This window comes from Arachis ipaensis, chromosome B1 (assembly GCF_059453495.1).
Source record: "Arachis ipaensis isolate K30076 ecotype BB chromosome B1, ASM5945349v1, whole genome shotgun sequence".
Taxonomy (NCBI): domain Eukaryota; kingdom Viridiplantae; phylum Streptophyta; class Magnoliopsida; order Fabales; family Fabaceae; genus Arachis; species Arachis ipaensis.
The window spans coordinates 2,396,496-2,414,063 of NC_142436.1; the positions used below are offsets into that span (position 1 = coordinate 2,396,496).

Here is a 17,568-nt window from a genome sequence, read left to right on the forward strand (position 1 = left end):
TATTAATGTTACATGTTTATTGTACTTGTTGAATTTTTAAGATAAAAATTTGGTTTTTTTATGAATTTCAAAGTCACCGGGTATTCAATTAGCCGAACCGAATCAATCTGTTCTTAATTGATTTGATTTGGTTCGGTTCGAGTACATGTACAAAAAATGCAAATCCGAATTAAACCGAACCAATTATATTTTGATCAGTTCGATTCTAATTTTATCATAAACCCGAACCAAACCGACCCGTGCTCACCCTTAAAAAAAATATCAACAATCATAGATATTAACAAGTTTCTAGAAATAGAGATGAAGTTAGAAGTTTAAAAATTAAAAAATTCAGCTATAATTTAATTAGAATTAGATCGAATATAATAAAATAATATATTTATATATATTATTTTAAATTAATTAATCGTTAAAAAATTATATCAAGTGGATCGGTTAATCAGTTCTTTGACTGTTTTTTTTTTTTTTTACTTTTTAATCGATTTGTTGTTAACTGATTTTTACATGAACTGAACTGATCTGATGGCTGATTTTTTGGTTAACCTACTTAAAATTATGTCAAAAATTGTCGAATTTAAAATTGATATATAATTTAAAAAAAAAAAAAAAGCTGTTAAGGTGGGGTTCACCAGTGATACACATGTGTTAGACAATTAATTTTTGGCAATGTATACAACAGAGACGAAAAACATATATACACATAGTTGATAGTTGATACTACTACTAACCCTTTTGCATTTGTATTCATCAGAAGCCAACAAAACACACATAGAAGATTATGATGATGAATTGATGATGTTGATGATGATGATGATGATGATGAGGGACAGAGAGACACCCCTTTAAGCCTTTGCTTTTACTACTGAGCCTACACAAACAAGAGGTGGCCCTCCCTTCCCCTTCATCAAAAATATTTTCTATTTTTTTTTTCATACCCTTCTCTCTTCTTCTTAGGTTTAGTTCATTCTTTTTTCTATCTATTATTATTATTATTCATTTTCTTTCTCCCTTTGAATCTCAATTGTTCTTCTTCTTCTGAGCAGCCCTTTGTAGAATTCATGTCTGGCTTGTATAATCAGATTTCCTCACCTGCTTCTCAAAGGGCTAATTCACCAAACATAAACATGAGAAGCAATTTTGATGTTGATAGGTTTGAATGATTCTATTCTTTAATTTGTTTGTTGTTTTTTCATAATATTGAAAATTCAACTAATTTGTTTGTTTTTTTTTTCAGTCACTACTTAACTGAGCTGCTACAAGAACACCAGAAGCTTGGTCCTTTCATGCAAGTTTTACCCTTGTGTAGCAGACTCCTCAATCAAGGTTATTAGTTTTCTTTTGATTTCTTATGTTCTAATGTGAAATTCAATGGTGTTTAGTGTTTGTATCTTCAATTTCACTACTCTTGTTTGTTCAATTTTTCATTTCTGTTGAGACACCTCTCTAATTTGATTTCTGTTACTCTGAACTAGTTTATCACCTTTTCTTTGTATTCAGGGTTATAATTTTAATCTTCTTTTGTAATGCACCAAGTTCTCAATTTCAGTTTATTGATTATGGATTGACTCAATCATCCTACATTATGTAATTTTCTGTATGAATGATTCTTTACAATTCTGAATCTGTTGAGTGGTGACAGAATCATGAAAAAGGAAGAATACATTAGTAAAAGTATACATTAACCTCCGTCGAGATTTTTCGTTGTATATATCTTGCTAGAACCCTTCCCATTCAATGATTTTCAACTTATATCAAGAAAGTATCATCAACATTACTTGTGCTCTTTTAGATTCTGTGTTGCTCTTCATACAAGTTCTTCTTATATTGAGTATCATTTTCATTGTATCAGAGATTTTAAGGGTTTCTGGGAAGAATGGAATGTTGCAGAACCAAGTAGGATTTAGTGACTTTGACAGAATGCAATATGTAAGCCCGAGTCATATGGTTTCGTCGGATATAACACCGAACTTCACTGGCTGGAACAGCTTGTCACATGATGTAAGTATCTCAGCATTTTGTTCTAACTCAATATGAAACTTTCTAATTGTTAACCTAGCCTGAGATTAGATAATATCACATGCGCATACGCGACACCCTTTGATTTGTTGTGGTAAGGGTAGATGTTTTATTCAAATGCAGAGATGTTAGTGTATTTATCCGGTCACGACATCTTAATTTCCTTTAAACATTTACCAGCACTCTTTCAGTCTTTCACTTCTTTTCTTTGTTTAAATCTTATGGCCATTTCTGCATGATTTGGTAACATCAGAGGCTAAGTGGAGTACAAGGCCTAAATGTGGATTGGCAAACATCACCACAAGCAGTTCCGAATTCTCACATTGTGAAGAAGATTTTGCGCTTGGATATTCCGAAGGAAGGCTATCCAAATGTAAGATATGTAAGACATTTTCTGCTGCATTTTTGTCCCTAAGCTCTAAAAGATTTATGCATCCTCTAATAATGTTGTGATATTTTTCAACTTTCTATTAACCGTTGAATCACTAAGGCTAGTTTAGCTTTTCAGTTTAATTTCGTCGGCCGGCTTCTTGGCCCAAGGGGTAATTCGCTCAAGCGAGTCGAGGCAACAACCGGTTGCCGTGTGTTTATCAGAGGGAAAGGTTCAATTAAGGACCTAGACAAGGTATCATCTCATCTATATCTTACTGGATTGTGTAGTAATACAATTAACTAACCACCAAAGATTATGAAAACTGAACAATTGAAATGAGTGGCAAATAATTTAACAGAGCCTAATTATAATAACTTTTTGAATATGAAGGAAGAGTTGTTAAGAGGAAGGCCAGGGTATGAACACCTGAATGATCCACTACACATTTTGATTGAAGCTGAACTACCAGCAAGTGTTGTTGATGTAAGGTTGAGGCAAGCACAGGAAATCATACAAGAGCTACTTAAACCAGTGGTATGTACATCTCTCTTTCTAACTCTTTTGCATTTATCAGAGTTCATTGATGAAACTTCACATATATAGTTCCCAACATAATCTCCTTCCATTTTATCTGTCACTGTTACTTTTTAGTACTCTTAATATCTTCGCTCGTATACATGTGATGTTGCATTGATGCAAGGTTTAGCCAGTTGAATTGTTTTTCCTTTTCTGAATTGGCAAGTGTTAGAGATATAAACATTCATGTTGCCTCCTCCTATAAGTTTAAACTTTTGGGATGAGTGGTGTCATGAAATTATATCAAACTCTATGTCCGAAAGGTCTAGATGTTGTCTTCTCCTATAAGCTTAAGCTTTTGGGATGAGTGGTATCATGACAGCAAGCTTGTAATTAGGGAACTCATATAATCTTTGAGTTTTGGAACTTATATATAGTTATAGTCAATAGAAATGTAGAAAGGGTAAGCCTTGACGCTCGATCGTCCCTCTGAGCAAAATTATGAGAACAATATGCGTTTAGTTTGCGTTTTCGTTTTCTGTTTTCATTTTCATAAGTCCTCCCGTACATATATAGATTGTATATCAATAGACTAATTAATCATCCTTCTTTTGAATATAACATGACGAATTTGTCGTATTTAAATACTAAAAATACAGCCTTTCCCTACACATTTTGTCAAGAACAAGATTGCAATTTACTCTTATTTACATGTCTCAAGACAAAACATTTGTAGGAAGTATAGGTATTGATATATATAATTTCTTTTTATTTAACTTTTCTTTTTTCTTTTATTTAAATTTCTTCTGTTTACATGTGAAGGATGAGTCACAAGACTTCTACAAAAGACAACAGCTAAGGGAACTTGCAATGCTGAATTCCAATTTCAGAGAAGAGAGCCCTCAATTGAGTGGTAGTGCCTCTCCATTCACTTCTAATGAAATTAAAAGGGCCAAAACTGATCAGTAGGGGAAAAAAGTTGCTTTCTATGTAACTAAAAATCATGTATAGCTTCAAATGACAAGGTGGTTTTATTGCAGAATATGTAATGCTGATTTTGCAGAACAAAAATAACAGGGGGGAAAGGGACATATATATTATATTCATTGTGACAATATCTATTGCATTATTAGTATAGCAAAACTGTTTATTATTGATAATGTTTAGAAGACATGTCTCATAACATAAGTGTACTTTTTGAACAATGTTATAACTTATAAGATCTCAATATCAAAGCTACATCTTGAGACAAAATTTATCTGGAGAAGCATTATGATTGTAAGGAAATAAGGAAGGTTTATGTCAAATCTTATAAAATACAGAATTATCAGGAGAAGTTATTGCATCATTTTACAACTAGAGAATATCAGAATTTTTATGATCGTGAGGTCTAAAATTTGTTCATAGAAGACATGTTAAATATATAAACGGTTAATATGCTTCATGAATTATTTTCTTCTAACAAACCATTTTTGGAAGACCATATCTTGAGAATCATGCCAGTAGGGCCATGGAAGTTAATGTAGATGTTGATGTTGTTGACTGTAACACTGCTAAGACATGTTATATTAAAACTTGTTTGGTTTTGGTTTTGGTTTGATGATTAATGATTTGTTTCTGCAAAGTGGGGCTATTTTTTGTCACAGCAACCACCTTTGTCCATCACTTTAATTCCTAGGCCTCATTTACACCATACAAGGATAAACTTTTCAATATTAGAGGAAATGATTAAGTATGCTTTATAAATTTTTAGGCTCGTGTATTAAAGTAAACAGTTCCTTGATCATAATTATAATATATTCTTTCAACTTTGATTGACAAATAAAATATTCAGATACTACATTTATCGAAGTAAGCTGCTATGGTTAATTGTTGCATACATAAGACAAGATTCAAACTATAATTTAATCGATCAACCAAGCTGGCAAGTTAGTCTATGAAATACTCTTTCATCATATGGTAACTCACAAGTTTTTTTTTAGTTTCTCACGGTATTTTTCAATTCAACCGGCTAAGGATTAATTTATTGCAGATCAGATCTCTATTTAAGGGTTTGTTATTGACCAATAAATTTTTGCATGCGCATGACGGGATTTAAACTTTGACACTTACTTAAGCAGACTAGTGAACTAATCATTATATCAACCCATAGTTACCGTAAGTTACAAGAAATAACATGGCACTATGAATTGGGCCGCTCGATATCCAAATGAAAATCCAGGCCCAGATAAAGCCCAAATTCCTGAGACCATAGCTAACCCCATCGCATATTTTTTCCGTTACTTGCAGTCACCAGAGAAGGAAAGAAAGAAGAGAACTCAGAACCGAAACGCTCCGTACAAGAGAAGAGTAATTCGATCAAAGGAGGAAGAAGAAGAAGAAGAAGAAGAAGAAGAAGAAGAAAGAAGATGGGGAAGGGATTCGTTCCGATGAAGGCGGTGACCTACGGCCTCTCACCTTTCCACCAGAAGATCATGCCTGGTCTATGGAAGGACCTGCCTACCAAGATCCACCATAAGGTCTCCGAGAACTGGATCAGCGCCACCCTCCTCCTCGGTCCCCTCGTCGGAGTCTACTCGTAATTAACCTTCTCTCTCTCAATAGCGTTTCCATTCGATTCGATTTTGTATTCTCTCTTCACTTTTGTTTCTAGGGTTTCGACTTTAATCGATTCGATGCATTACTCCTTTTTGCTATTTCTTCTTCGTAGTTTCACTGATGTTCTATTTCGGTTCACTTCGTGTGATGTTCTATTATAAAATTATCGAATTTATGGTTTTCGTCTTCTTGCGATTTTGATAAATAATAATCATCGATGATTGATTGCTTTTTTGGCCTTCTTAGTTCCATCGAATTTCGATTTCGATTTCGGTCCATTTCCTGTGTTTTTCTTAATTTTGAGGGAAATTTTTTTTATAAGAATTGATTCGCAAATTTGGTCCCGAGTTTAGAGGTGGCTATATAGAAATATAGGCTCTCAAAAACTCCGATTTGATCCCTAGGAATTATAGTAAGGACTGATATGGTAGATGTCCCTAATTCATAGGGACCATGTGATGAGTTTGGGATTTTTTTCAGTCACTGTTGTGTTTGGTTACTGTGTCTCTGTTTTGGATGAATCTGGAATTTACTGTTCTTCAAGTTAATAAAAACTTGTTTTGAAATTTGTGATGGTGTGCCATTGCTTTATATTGTTGGTTATGTTGAAATGTTGAGTATAATGATTAATGAGTGATTCTTGATTATATCATTAGCCATTTAACTATTCTAGTTCTTGTCCTGGTGCTTGGTTCTTCTTGTTTGTGTTTTTCTTGTTTGAAAATGCTGGAAATTGAGCTGAAATAAGCTATAATCGTCGTAATTATAATGAGAGGATGCTCCACTAGCTTAGCATGCATCTATATTTGAATTCGAACGTTATAACTATATTTTCTCGAAAAAGTAGAAGCGATGTGAGTGGGGAATGACTAAAACTTTTTCATATAAATTTCGGAAATATTAGTCTTTCTCTCTTACTCTAGTTGCCAGCTGTCCTTGTGATCCTAAGCTAAATGACTCGACTACCAAGGATGCTTCCTCTTGCGAAGGATCCAGTGCCCTCGTGTGAACCTAGAGGCACCAACCTAGCTCATGCTAAGTTGTTAGGTCTCATGTTGAAAAGCTTAGCCTAAATGTGGTTGTGATTAGCGCTGCTGTGTGTGATTATCTCTGCGTTTTCATTGAATTTTGAGATTCACTGTTTCTCAAGCTAATGCAACTTAGTTGAGTTTTTGACGGGGTGGCACTGCTTTTACAACATTGAAATGATGAGTTTAATGGTTAATGAGTCATTTTTAAGCATAGCAAGAGAGACATGCAAGTACTCTCTGAAAGCAAATGTTTGACTATGTGATTATTGATTATAGCATTAGCCATTTGATTTTTTTTGTGGATAAAGCTGGAAATTGAGCTGAAATCAGCTACATTGTCAATTATATGCGAGGATGTTGCACTTGTTTACCTTGATTCACATTTCTTTCTTTCTTTCAAAAAATATCTTGTATTTGATATCAAAGCTAGTGTCTCAGGGAAAAGCTTAGCCTAAATGTAGCTGTGGTTGGCATTGACATATGTTTCTTTCTCTCAGCTTCCCATGCTTCAGCTTTTGCTTTTGAATCTAATGTCATTCTTTCTCATATGGGATGCGCAGGTATGTTCAGAACTACCAGGAAAAGGAGAAGTTGTCCCACAGATATTGAGAGCATGACATTATCAATATTTGGATGGTTTCCAACTGTGTTGCTTTAATCTTTGTCTATGAGCAAATAATAATGTGTTGAAACTCATTTTTGCCCTTTTGCTTCTGAGATGCCTGTGAATTTGAGACGTTTCAACGTTGATATGTCTTAATGTTGATAGTTTTCTTCATTTTACTTTATGGTTGCATTCCCTTTTTCTTGTTTCATTTTGGTTTGAGATTGGTATATCATTGAAATGAATAGTGAAAATGAAGGTAGTGATAGAGTGATAGTATCACGTTATGAGATACAAACATGACAGTTTCATGTTAGGATCTCACCCATGGAGGGAACATGAACATCGGCAATTTCAGGAAACTTAAGTACAAGTAACTTCAATTGAATACCCAAGTACCAACTAACTACAATTTGGACCTTAATCTCTTGAAATTGTATCAGCACAAATAAGATTCTTGTTTGTTTGTTTTTAGGAAATGAGCTCCCGAAGAAGGGTGGTAAGAAACTAGTAATGGAGTCTATTTTCCATTTTAACGTATTAATGTAAATAATAAAATATCTTCATTTGAATTCAATAAAATAAGAAAATTAAAATTGGTTAGCATGAAAATTTAAATTTTGGATTTTGTTCAAATTCAAGACAGATTGTGTTCTTACAAAGTAATGGATTAAAAAAAAATCGTAATATTATACTAGACCAGTAATCATTTGAACTTTTAAACAGAGTGATGATTAACATTTTTTTTTTCAATTAATCTGTAATGTCTCGATTATCGGTCACAATAACAACTGCTGGAATCCAAGTCTCAATCTGACCTAAATTGGAGTTGAACATCGTTGTATCAGAATCACCATAGTGATGAATTGATGATTCTAGCTAGGGGTAGTAAAGCGGGCCGGCCCGCCCCAACCTGGCCCGCCCCGCCAGCTAAAATGGGTTCAAAATGCTAGCCCGCCCCGCTTTATGACGGATTGGCAGGTCGACGGGCTAGCCCGCTTGACTCTTTTTTTTTTTTTTTAAAAAATAAAATTCATTAAAATTAACTAAAAAATAATAATTAAAAAATCAAATACAAATAAAAAATAGTCAAATTATAATATAATTTTTTACTATCTTTTTTTAATTTTTAACTTCAATAAAATTGTTCAAAATAATATTTGTCAATAGAACTATCTTTATTTTAAAAAACATAATTTGAACAAATATATGAAATTGTAAAATAAAATAAATAAAATTAATAATGAAAAGAAGAATAAAAACAAAAACAAAAAAAAGTGTTTAAAAATTATATAATTATGAATTTTATAATAGTAATAACTCTTTTATTTAATAAAAAAAATAAAAATCTTCGACCCAGCGGACCGTCTCGTCCCGCCCCGCCAAAACCTGCTAATTTGACGGTGCGGGTTTGACGGATTTTTTTAATTTGGCGGGCTCCAAATTCTAGCCCGACCCGCCCTTTTTAGCGGATTTAGCAGGCCCGACGAGTTCAACCCATTTTGCCATCCCTAATTCTAGCTTAATTACAAAAACTTTGTTGGACATGGATTCTTAACACTCATTATTGACAAGAGTAATAAGACAAGTAGGTATCGTAGAATTTTAGAAAATTTTGTCCTGGACATATAGATTTCTTAAAAAAGTGCAGTTTGTGAATGGTGCAGTTGGCCCCTCATTGAGCTAAACTGTGTGCCCAGAAGCACATAGGAAGTCTTGATTAGGCAAGATTAATAGTAATTAATAAATTATTTATTCCCTATAAAATATCTATCGTTTTAAAATTTTAGGGTTTAGCTTTCATAATCATAACTCAGCTGACTTTCATCTTTATTTTTATTTTAGCATTTACATATTGCGTTGAACAGTCCGTTTCCAATAACTTTGATTATTTAAAAATCAATTCAAAAAGTCTTGCTTTAAGAATTCAAAAAATTATATATTATTTAGAAGTATCTCAACATGAAACAACAACTCTTGGGGTTAAAATATTAAGGAACAAGTAAATTGTATTTAAAATGTGCAGATTGCTTAAGTTAATAATTATATTTGGGATAAAGGTTTAACCCTCAATTTTAAGATAATTTTATATATTTTTAACACAAATAATTACAAGAAACATGTCCCAATTTCCCTTTCTTTGAATTTTGATATACTTGTGTTACGTCTACATCTATTTTCGCCATTTACTTTAATATTAATTTGTCTCTTAGTCAAACGTATTGATATTGAAAAAGGTTAGGGAATATAGCACCAAAAATACTGGTCCATACGTTAATAATTGTATAAACAATATCCGAAATTTGAGTTGTTATCACGGAACTTTTTAATTTTAATATAGAGAGGGGGTTGGTGTATAGTAGGATTATGGAGGTATATGGCGTATGAGGATTGTGCAAGACAAATCGAACCGATTGGAGGTATTGTAATCGGACGGACTGAGTACAAACGGTACAGAAAATTCTGGGTCTGATTTATGTACTGGCTCCACGTTGCAACTGGTACAGAAAATTCTGGGTCCAATTTCAGTACCCACGAAATTCTGCTTCACACAAATCGGACCGTCCGATTTGTGTCCCTCTCTCTGCAATGAAATCGGACGGTCCGATTTCTTTCCACTAAAACAAAAAATTGAACCCGTCACAACAGTGTATATTTTTCCAATACTCTATAACTCAGCGTAACTCACATGTCAACCTCATATTACAAAAAATTAGCCGTCATCACGTCCACAAAGTAATAATAATAACAATAAATAAATAAATAAATAAATAGATAAACAAGGGAGGGGGGAAAAAAAAAGAATTTGCAGGCATGGCCTTTGCCTTCTTGTCTTTGAGATAGTTCATCCTACTCTTTATGGGTTTGGTTTTGTTTTGGTATATATTTTGCTTTTAAAATCTCACATCACTACTTGCAAATATAATTATTATACTTTTATAAATATTAGATCATTTTCATCTATTAATTTATTTTTATTAATAAATTAGCTCGATCTACTACATTTTAATTTTTTGCTATGAGAGTATTTAATAGCAAGAGAATAAGTAATAATCTAAGTGATGAAAAACTTTATGAAGCTTTTATTGTTAGTTTAGCTGAACTTGTCTTTTTCTTACATATAATTAGTTTTTATATATAAAAAAATATATATTTTCACCTATATAATAAGTGAAACATTGTGCCTGTTTAGTTTAAGAATATATTTTTTATTTCTATTAATTTTTTTGTTTATATTTTTAGAAATTCGTGAAAAGAAAAATGAAATTGGATTAACACACATATGCACTGTAGCACTGGTATGAATTGGTGGCATCCTTGTCCAATTATACATTAACAATATTAGTTTAATTTCAAAATAAAAGATTCGAAAACATCGATCTCATGCAGTCCATATGTCACTTTTACAAACAATAATAATATAGTTATATATTAGGTTCTTGCATGTTGATATATAGAATAGAAAGTTATTTTGACCATTACTATATATATATATATATAGTTTTTTCTTTGATATTTTCATGTCCATACAAAAAAAAAAAAATTATTAGGTTGATCTCAAATTGAAATGGTATTCATACGTACATTGTCAGTTAGGTTCTATATTTCTATCAGGAGTTAGATTTTTAAGACAGTCGTGTAAGGGTAAAAGTGTAAAACATGCACCTATATTAATTAACGTACTAATATATAATGGAATAGGAAAAAAAAAACAATACAATTATACAAATATTACATGAATTTAGTCATCATATATAAAAATTGATCGTTAGTTCACAATAAAAAAAATCACTTGACATAAATTTATCAAATTTTAAAATTAAAAAAAATTTTAATAATACTTACAAAATATTACATCAAAAGTTGATTTTTTTTTAATTTTTTTAAAATACATATTTAATATCTACTAATTTTTTAGACTTATTTATTATTTGTATTATTTGAAGTTATTTTTGTCAACAATAAAAATTTTTAAATACCATTTTAGAAATATATCTTTTTGACAATTGTAAATATAAAATTTTTGCTATAATTATAGGTAATTATAATAATTTTAGAAATATACTAAAATAGGTCACTTCAGAATACTTATTTATAAAAAAAATGTTCTATATATAATAAAAATCACCTATCTTATATTTATACATATTAATTTGTATATTCTTTTAGCTAGAAATCCAACCACTAGACTAATCAAATCTGCTATAGTAAACTAATAATATTTATAATAGACAAATACTTAAATCTTTTTATCGTTGTATAATAAAATTATTTTATAAAATATTAAATACGTATTTTTATATATACAAAGAATATTAGATACACTTCTATCAATATAATTATTATGTATTTATACATATTTATATATACTAATTAACACATATTTTTATTAAGTTATAATAAAATAATCAAACATATTATAATAAAATAATATTTTTACATTAAAATTATAAAATTATCAAATACCAAATATATAATTTTATATGTTTGTTAACTAGTGATTAAATTTTAATACGCACTTAACATAATTATTATATATAATGAGTTAATGACTAATGAGCGACTTACACACGATTGATTTTTGGTGTGTAATTAATTTGTAATAATAATTATGCAAGTAATTATGAATGTTTTCTTTTTTATGTAAGCATTTATTTACCATTGAAGGAGAGCATAGTCCATAGATATGACATTAACATTGACTTAGCAAAGGATTTTATTTTTGTATTATTATTATTATTATTTAAAAAATATTATTTATACATTAAAATTAATTACTAAAACTAAATTTTAATCAAGTTATCAAATTCGTCACTGAACCTGAATTTCTATTTATTATTATATAAAAATATTATTTGCACATCAAAATTAGTCACTAAAATCAGTCATCAATGTATTTGTGTATAAATATATGTATTGTTTAATTTATTTTCAATATATATTTATATTCTAACGTATATTTGATACTGATGGCTGACTTTGATGGTTGATTTTGGTGTACACTTAGCATAGTCGATTATTATATATTATATATTCATGATTGAATAATCATGTTTTGGCAGGCAGGGAGGTATGTGAATGTGGTGCGCATGGTGCTTCACTGCTTCTTCGTCGTCGTCGTCTTCTTCTTCTTCTTCTCATCATATCACTGACAACGCAACACAACTAACCACCTCACTCCTTCATTCATTCATCCTTCCATGGACGCCAATAATTCGGCTTCAGATCCCAACATCACGAGCCCGTTGCTATCCAAGCACCATCATCATCATCCTCCTGCCTCCTCCGCCGCCGAGAACGGTGGCCGGAGATCTCGTCTTAGTCGCCGCAACTCCGTCAACTCCCTCAGAACCGCTTTTCTCTCCAAGATTCCTGACAAGGTCCGATCTTCCCTCGACGCCGAGTCTCTCTCCAACCTTAATCTCTCTCTCTCCACCGCCTTAACTCCAGGTTTCTCTCTCTCTCTCATATATATATAGATGTCCATGCATATGATTTAGAAAATGTTTAAGTTATTTTATCACTTTCACTTTTTTTTTTTTTTTTAGTTTTTACTTTACAAAATTCTGTTCTGTTTTTGGTTACTTTTTAGGTTGCAAAGTTATATAAAAACACTGGAATTTAAAGCAAAAAGCATTCGAATTTAGCTAAAAAGTGTCTAAAGAAATTAGTTGAGGAGATAATGATGTAATATTTTTATATTTTTTATGTATATGTAATAAAAATGTGAAAAGAAAATTATTTATTTTTAATAACTTTTAGTAAAAGTTTTTCATTTATAGTGCTTTTAATTAGTGTTCTTAGTACAATTGTGGAGTAAGGAAAACTCTGCAACTTGAAAGAGAAAGGTAGAGATACACCTGTCAATCAAGTTTTGAAGTTTATATCATGAACTTAGCTTGAACCTGAATGGTAGAATTCTAGCATGGTTCCGCATATTTAGCTTTTTTTTTTCTGATGAGAGGGTAGGTATTAGTCTTAGATATTGAAAATTTGGACAAATAAAAGGGGACAAAGTCATAGGTTTGGTGTTCAATTTCAGACAGAATAATTTCTTTTTGTCAGAAACTTAATTAGAATGAAAGTTTGTGTTATTGCATATGATGCTATGCTCAGAACACATTTAATGTTACCAATTTGTGAAATGTACAAGTACAATATCACTTATGTCTTCTTTTGGCATTTTCTGTGCGGCATTATGTATTTATGTTGCCAATATTTATGCACACTTTTCTTCAATCTAAGTATCTCTATTAGATGTATAGATTACTAATGATAATTTAGAATTATTAATGGGACAAAGATTAGTGTTGCCTTCTGTCATTAAGTGCCATGTTTTGTCAGCAAAGAGAGGTTCAAGATGTTAAGCAACTTTAATTTGTCCAACTATAAGGTTAAGATATCTTATGATAGCATATATGAAACTTAATTAAGTGCTGTAAATCTGTTCTTGAATGACATTCTTTTTAGTATTTATCTATTTATGTGTTTAATTTTACTTTGAACTAAGATTGTACAATATTTATAGGGGAGAAAGAGTATTACGAAAAGCAAATTGCTACTCTAAAATCATTTGATGAAGTTGATGCCATAGTGGCATCTGACAGCAACATTATTGAGGACACTGACGATGAGGAACAGCTTCAACAAGAAAGAGCTATGAGGATTTCCAATTATGCAAACATAGTTCTATTGATACTAAAGGTGATATTTTATTTGATACTGCTAAGTATGTATAATGTATTCATTCATTTATCATTCCAACGACATGTTTTAGAATTTGAACCATTATTTATATATATAACCTATGATCTTAATTAAGAGGATTCACTTCAAACTAATAGTTAAATTTGAAATGCTATATTCATGATACAAAATTGGCTATTTGGTCCATGATACATGTTACAGATTTCAAACAAAGAAGTTATACTTATTTAAACGTTGATTAGATCCTTTTACATGTTTGTTTTTGTTTCTCTTGATGAAAATCCTTGAGTTGAAATGGAACAGCTAATATGAATTTTCCATACATAGATTTATGCCACAGTGAGGAGTGGATCATTAGCTATTGCAGCATCAACATTGGACTCTCTGCTTGATCTCATGGCAGGTGGAATACTTTGGTTCACTCACCTCTCAATGAAGAACATAAATATCTACAAATATCCAATTGGAAAGTTGAGGGTGCAGCCAGTTGGCATAATTATCTTTGCTGCTGTCATGGCAACACTTGGTGTGTCAAACTCACTCCTATTCCTAGCTTCCATACTGTTCATTCTGCTGTTAGTCTGTTGCTCGCTTAATTTTACATCATATTACATGCATCAATTTTCTATCTGCTATCTCCCGTGTCTGTTTCTCCCTCTATCCCACGTTATCCGTCACCTTGGAAAATATGGTACATTCAAAATTTAATGCTTTTGGATACAAATCGTATCAAGATATATTGAGTTTTGAATATGCCTAATTTTCTAAGTGACCAATAATTTGGGATGGAGACGGTACAATCTAGAGATTATATCCTCTTGTAAATTTCTCTGTTGTTTCACTTTTATGTATCACTGTCACTTTTTGATATATTCTTGGATCAATGTAAATTGTATCCATATACCGAAAAGTGCTAATGATAGATAAAAGAAAACAGCGGGAGTAATGTTAAACAGGATTTCTACAATGGATAGGCTTTCATATTTTTGCTGAAATAAAGGAAAGCATTAAAATCTAGAATATAAATGGTGACACAGGTTATAGGATGACATAACCATAGACCAGATGAAAAATGTACAAGGGAGAATAATGCTGCAGCCAGCAGACACTGTCTCTGGTCTGAGTTCATTTTTATACCACACATACCATTCTTTCTCCTTAAAGGATTTGTTACTCTTGAGCTTTTTCTCATTCTCAAATCATAGAACTTGAATAGTAGAACATAGTTTTGCTAATGAAGTGCAAGATAAAAAGTGAACTAAGAACATATTTGAGTATAGGTTATTTCAAATGTTAATTCTCTAAATCTTTCATGATTCATGTTAGGCTCCTAGTTTTCTTCAAAACTTGTTCTTGTGGTTTGTTTTAGTTTCATAAAAAATTGTTCACTCAAGAATGCTAAAAAAATTTTGCTACAGGCTTTCAGGTGTTAATCACGGCTCTAGAAGAACTAATACGAAATACTCCTAATGACAGGATGACTGAAGAACAATTGATCTGGTTGTATTCTATTATGATATTTGCGTCGGTGGTGAAGCTTTTCCTCTGGCTTTATTGTAGAACATCACGGAACAAGATTGTCCGTGCCTATGCGGATGTATGGATAATTCTTTCGGATATTTGATTTGTTTTATCATAATAGCCTTGATTCTTGAACCATGCCAAAATAATGGTCAAAATTTCAGGATCACCACTTTGATGTTGTGACAAATCTGGTTGGACTAGTTGCAGCTGTTCTTGGTGATAAGTTTTACTGGTGGATTGATCCGATTGGCGCTATTTTACTTGCACTTTACACCATTACAAATTGGTCCCGCACTGTTATGGAAAATGCAGGTAATTCAATCTACTATAACCTTATTAGAACTTCAAGTAGCAAAATATTCTCATTTGACAAAACTATAACAGGAGCACTTGCAACAAAATCTAGTGTTGCCAAGGAAGCACTGGCCTAATTAATCCTTAATAGTAGTTTTTTTTTCATTTGAAAATGTGGTGGCATCTATGATAAATGACTTTGTAAGACTAGATCAATTTAGTTTTAATAAATCAGCAAGCTTTATCTTTCACTACCTAATCCTTAGCCTTGTTTGTAAATGAAGATGTTTTAATTTCTGATTCTGAATGACTTCTCCTGCAGTTTCACTAGTGGGACAATCTGCCCCACCTGAATTTTTACAGAAGCTAACATATCTTGTTGTAAGACATCCTCAAGTTAAGCGAGTTGACACTGTCCGCGCATACACATTTGGTGTTCTATATTTTGTGGAGGTATGCTGCAAGCTCTCTGTTCCCTTTTATTCGCCGATTTTTTGGTACATTCTTGGATCAATGAATCTTCGGATAAATGCAAGCATCCCCAAGTTCTTAGATTATTTAATTGTGATTTCTCTATTAGTACTGATGTAATTCCTATAGAATTTCTAACCACCTTTTGTGCATATAAAAAAAGAGTTCACTAATGTTATTCACTTAAAATAATATATGTATGGTACTTCTAATTGCTAAGTAGACCTTAGAGTTTGTGAAAGTAAAGCTATTACTGGAAACAGGTTGATATTGAACTGCCAGAGGAATTGCCATTGAAAGAAGCACATGCCATTGGAGAGACACTACAGATAAAGCTCGAGAAGCTTCCAGAAGTTGAGCGCGCATTCGTTCATCTAGACTTCGAATGCGAACACAAACCGGAGCACTCGGTTCTTGTCAAGCTGCCCAACAATCAGTCTTGAGCTGATTTTCATGTTCTATGTATACCATATATTCATAGTTGTGTAAGTTGTAATTTTTGAGTTTTAATGCAAAAAAGAGGATCACACTCTTTTTTGGTTATATGAAAAATCTCAAATCTCAAATCTATCTCTTGTTATGATATATATGGAAACCATGCTTTTTAGCACCTTCCAAAACAATCTTAAACCAACAACATTTTCCAATTATTCCATCAAAGTTCATCGAAGTGATGATTAAACTTGCAACGTTATGAAATGGTATATTGGAGATTAATTTGGAAAATTGCATGTTTAGTGTATTAAGAAATTTCTTAGTTGATTTGTCATTGTTGGCAATCTGATTGAAAAATGCTATTATGAAACGTCCACTTTATGATATTACAATGCTACTTCAAGTTTGTAGTGTCATCTTATAAGAAATGTTTTCTTATAAACAGCAAGAAAATGAAAGTTGAAAGTGAATGGTAGGAACTATTGGATGAGATGGATAAAATTTCTAAAATTTAACTATTTGTTTATTATTATAAAAACAATAAATTGAGATGATAGGAAAGAATCTTTGCATAAATCTGAGTGTTCCATTGGTGTATTTGGCGGCTTAGAGGCTAACTTTGTCTTGTTAACCAGCACTGCCACAAGATCACGGGTATGAAGAATTGTATTTGTATTTGCCATCAAAGTGGCATATATCAATAAAAAATGTTAGGTGTTTGTTTAAAAATAAAAATATTTTGAGTAACCAAGTTTAATCAAGTTGTTTAAAAATAAAAATCTATTCGTGCGTCACTTTTCTCTTCTTTAACTATTATGGTTGCTGCTTCTTTTCTTACGTTCATTCTTCCTTCTTCAACGTTGTTGTCGTCGTCACTGCCGCCATCGTCGTTGTCACCACGGCTATCTTTCTTCTTGATGTTCTTTAATTTTTTTTTTCTTTTTTATCCTCCTCCTTCTTCTTTTGTTATCATTATCACGGTCCTTATCGTTTTCATT

The 17,568-nt window shown here is 31.7% G+C and overlaps 3 protein-coding genes across 4 annotated transcripts; all 3 read left to right on the plus strand.

The window, feature by feature from the left end:
* The first annotated feature begins 620 nt into the window (after positions 1-620).
* On the plus strand, positions 621-4,062 carry LOC107636560 (KH domain-containing protein At2g38610). 2 transcript variants are annotated; one of them, XM_016340191.3, is made up of 8 exons: positions 621-883; positions 1,044-1,150; positions 1,235-1,323; positions 1,850-1,998; positions 2,270-2,389; positions 2,525-2,641; positions 2,780-2,923; positions 3,728-4,062. In XM_016340191.3, exons 2-8 carry the CDS (start codon positions 1,059-1,061, stop codon positions 3,872-3,874), a joined length of 858 nt encoding a protein of 285 aa, XP_016195677.1. In that variant the 5' UTR covers positions 621-883; positions 1,044-1,058; the 3' UTR covers positions 3,875-4,062. The 2 variants fall into 2 exon arrangements, with proteins under 2 accessions (XP_016195677.1, XP_016195569.1); XM_016340083.3 differs by having other exon boundaries at positions 643-883; positions 2,270-2,398.
* A 1,116-nt stretch (positions 4,063-5,178) lies between these two features.
* LOC107636479 (cytochrome b-c1 complex subunit 8) lies at positions 5,179-7,317 on the plus strand. The gene is made up of 2 exons (XM_016340008.2): positions 5,179-5,483; positions 7,095-7,317. Exons 1-2 carry the CDS (start codon positions 5,314-5,316, stop codon positions 7,141-7,143), a joined length of 219 nt encoding a protein of 72 aa, XP_016195494.1. The 5' UTR covers positions 5,179-5,313; the 3' UTR covers positions 7,144-7,317.
* A 4,858-nt stretch (positions 7,318-12,175) lies between these two features.
* LOC107636396 (Cation efflux family protein) lies at positions 12,176-16,757 on the plus strand. The gene is made up of 7 exons (XM_016339937.3): positions 12,176-12,589; positions 13,668-13,843; positions 14,174-14,372; positions 15,265-15,443; positions 15,532-15,682; positions 15,987-16,117; positions 16,399-16,757. The coding sequence occupies exons 1-7, from the start codon at positions 12,340-12,342 to the stop codon at positions 16,576-16,578; spliced, it is 1,266 nt and encodes a 421-aa protein (XP_016195423.1). The 5' UTR covers positions 12,176-12,339; the 3' UTR covers positions 16,579-16,757.
* The last annotated feature ends 811 nt before the right edge of the window (positions 16,758-17,568 follow it).

Coding starts and splice junctions, on each gene's coding strand:
- LOC107636560 (XM_016340083.3), top strand. CDS start 1,059: ATGTCTGGCTTGTATAATCAGATTTCCTCACCTGCTTCTCAAAGGGCT. Junction 2,399..2,524: donor GCTATCCAAATGTAAGATAT/GTAAGACATTTT, acceptor TTAGCTTTTCAG/TTTAATTTCGTCGGCCGGCT. Junction 2,924..3,727: donor AAGAGCTACTTAAACCAGTG/GTATGTACATCT, acceptor TTACATGTGAAG/GATGAGTCACAAGACTTCTA.
- LOC107636479 (XM_016340008.2), top strand. CDS start 5,314: ATGGGGAAGGGATTCGTTCCGATGAAGGCGGTGACCTACGGCCTCTCA. Junction 5,484..7,094: donor CCCCTCGTCGGAGTCTACTC/GTAATTAACCTT, acceptor TGGGATGCGCAG/GTATGTTCAGAACTACCAGG.
- LOC107636396 (XM_016339937.3), top strand. CDS start 12,340: ATGGACGCCAATAATTCGGCTTCAGATCCCAACATCACGAGCCCGTTG. Junction 14,373..15,264: donor TGCTGTCATGGCAACACTTG/GTGTGTCAAACT, acceptor ATTTTGCTACAG/GCTTTCAGGTGTTAATCACG. Junction 15,683..15,986: donor CACTGTTATGGAAAATGCAG/GTAATTCAATCT, acceptor CTTCTCCTGCAG/TTTCACTAGTGGGACAATCT.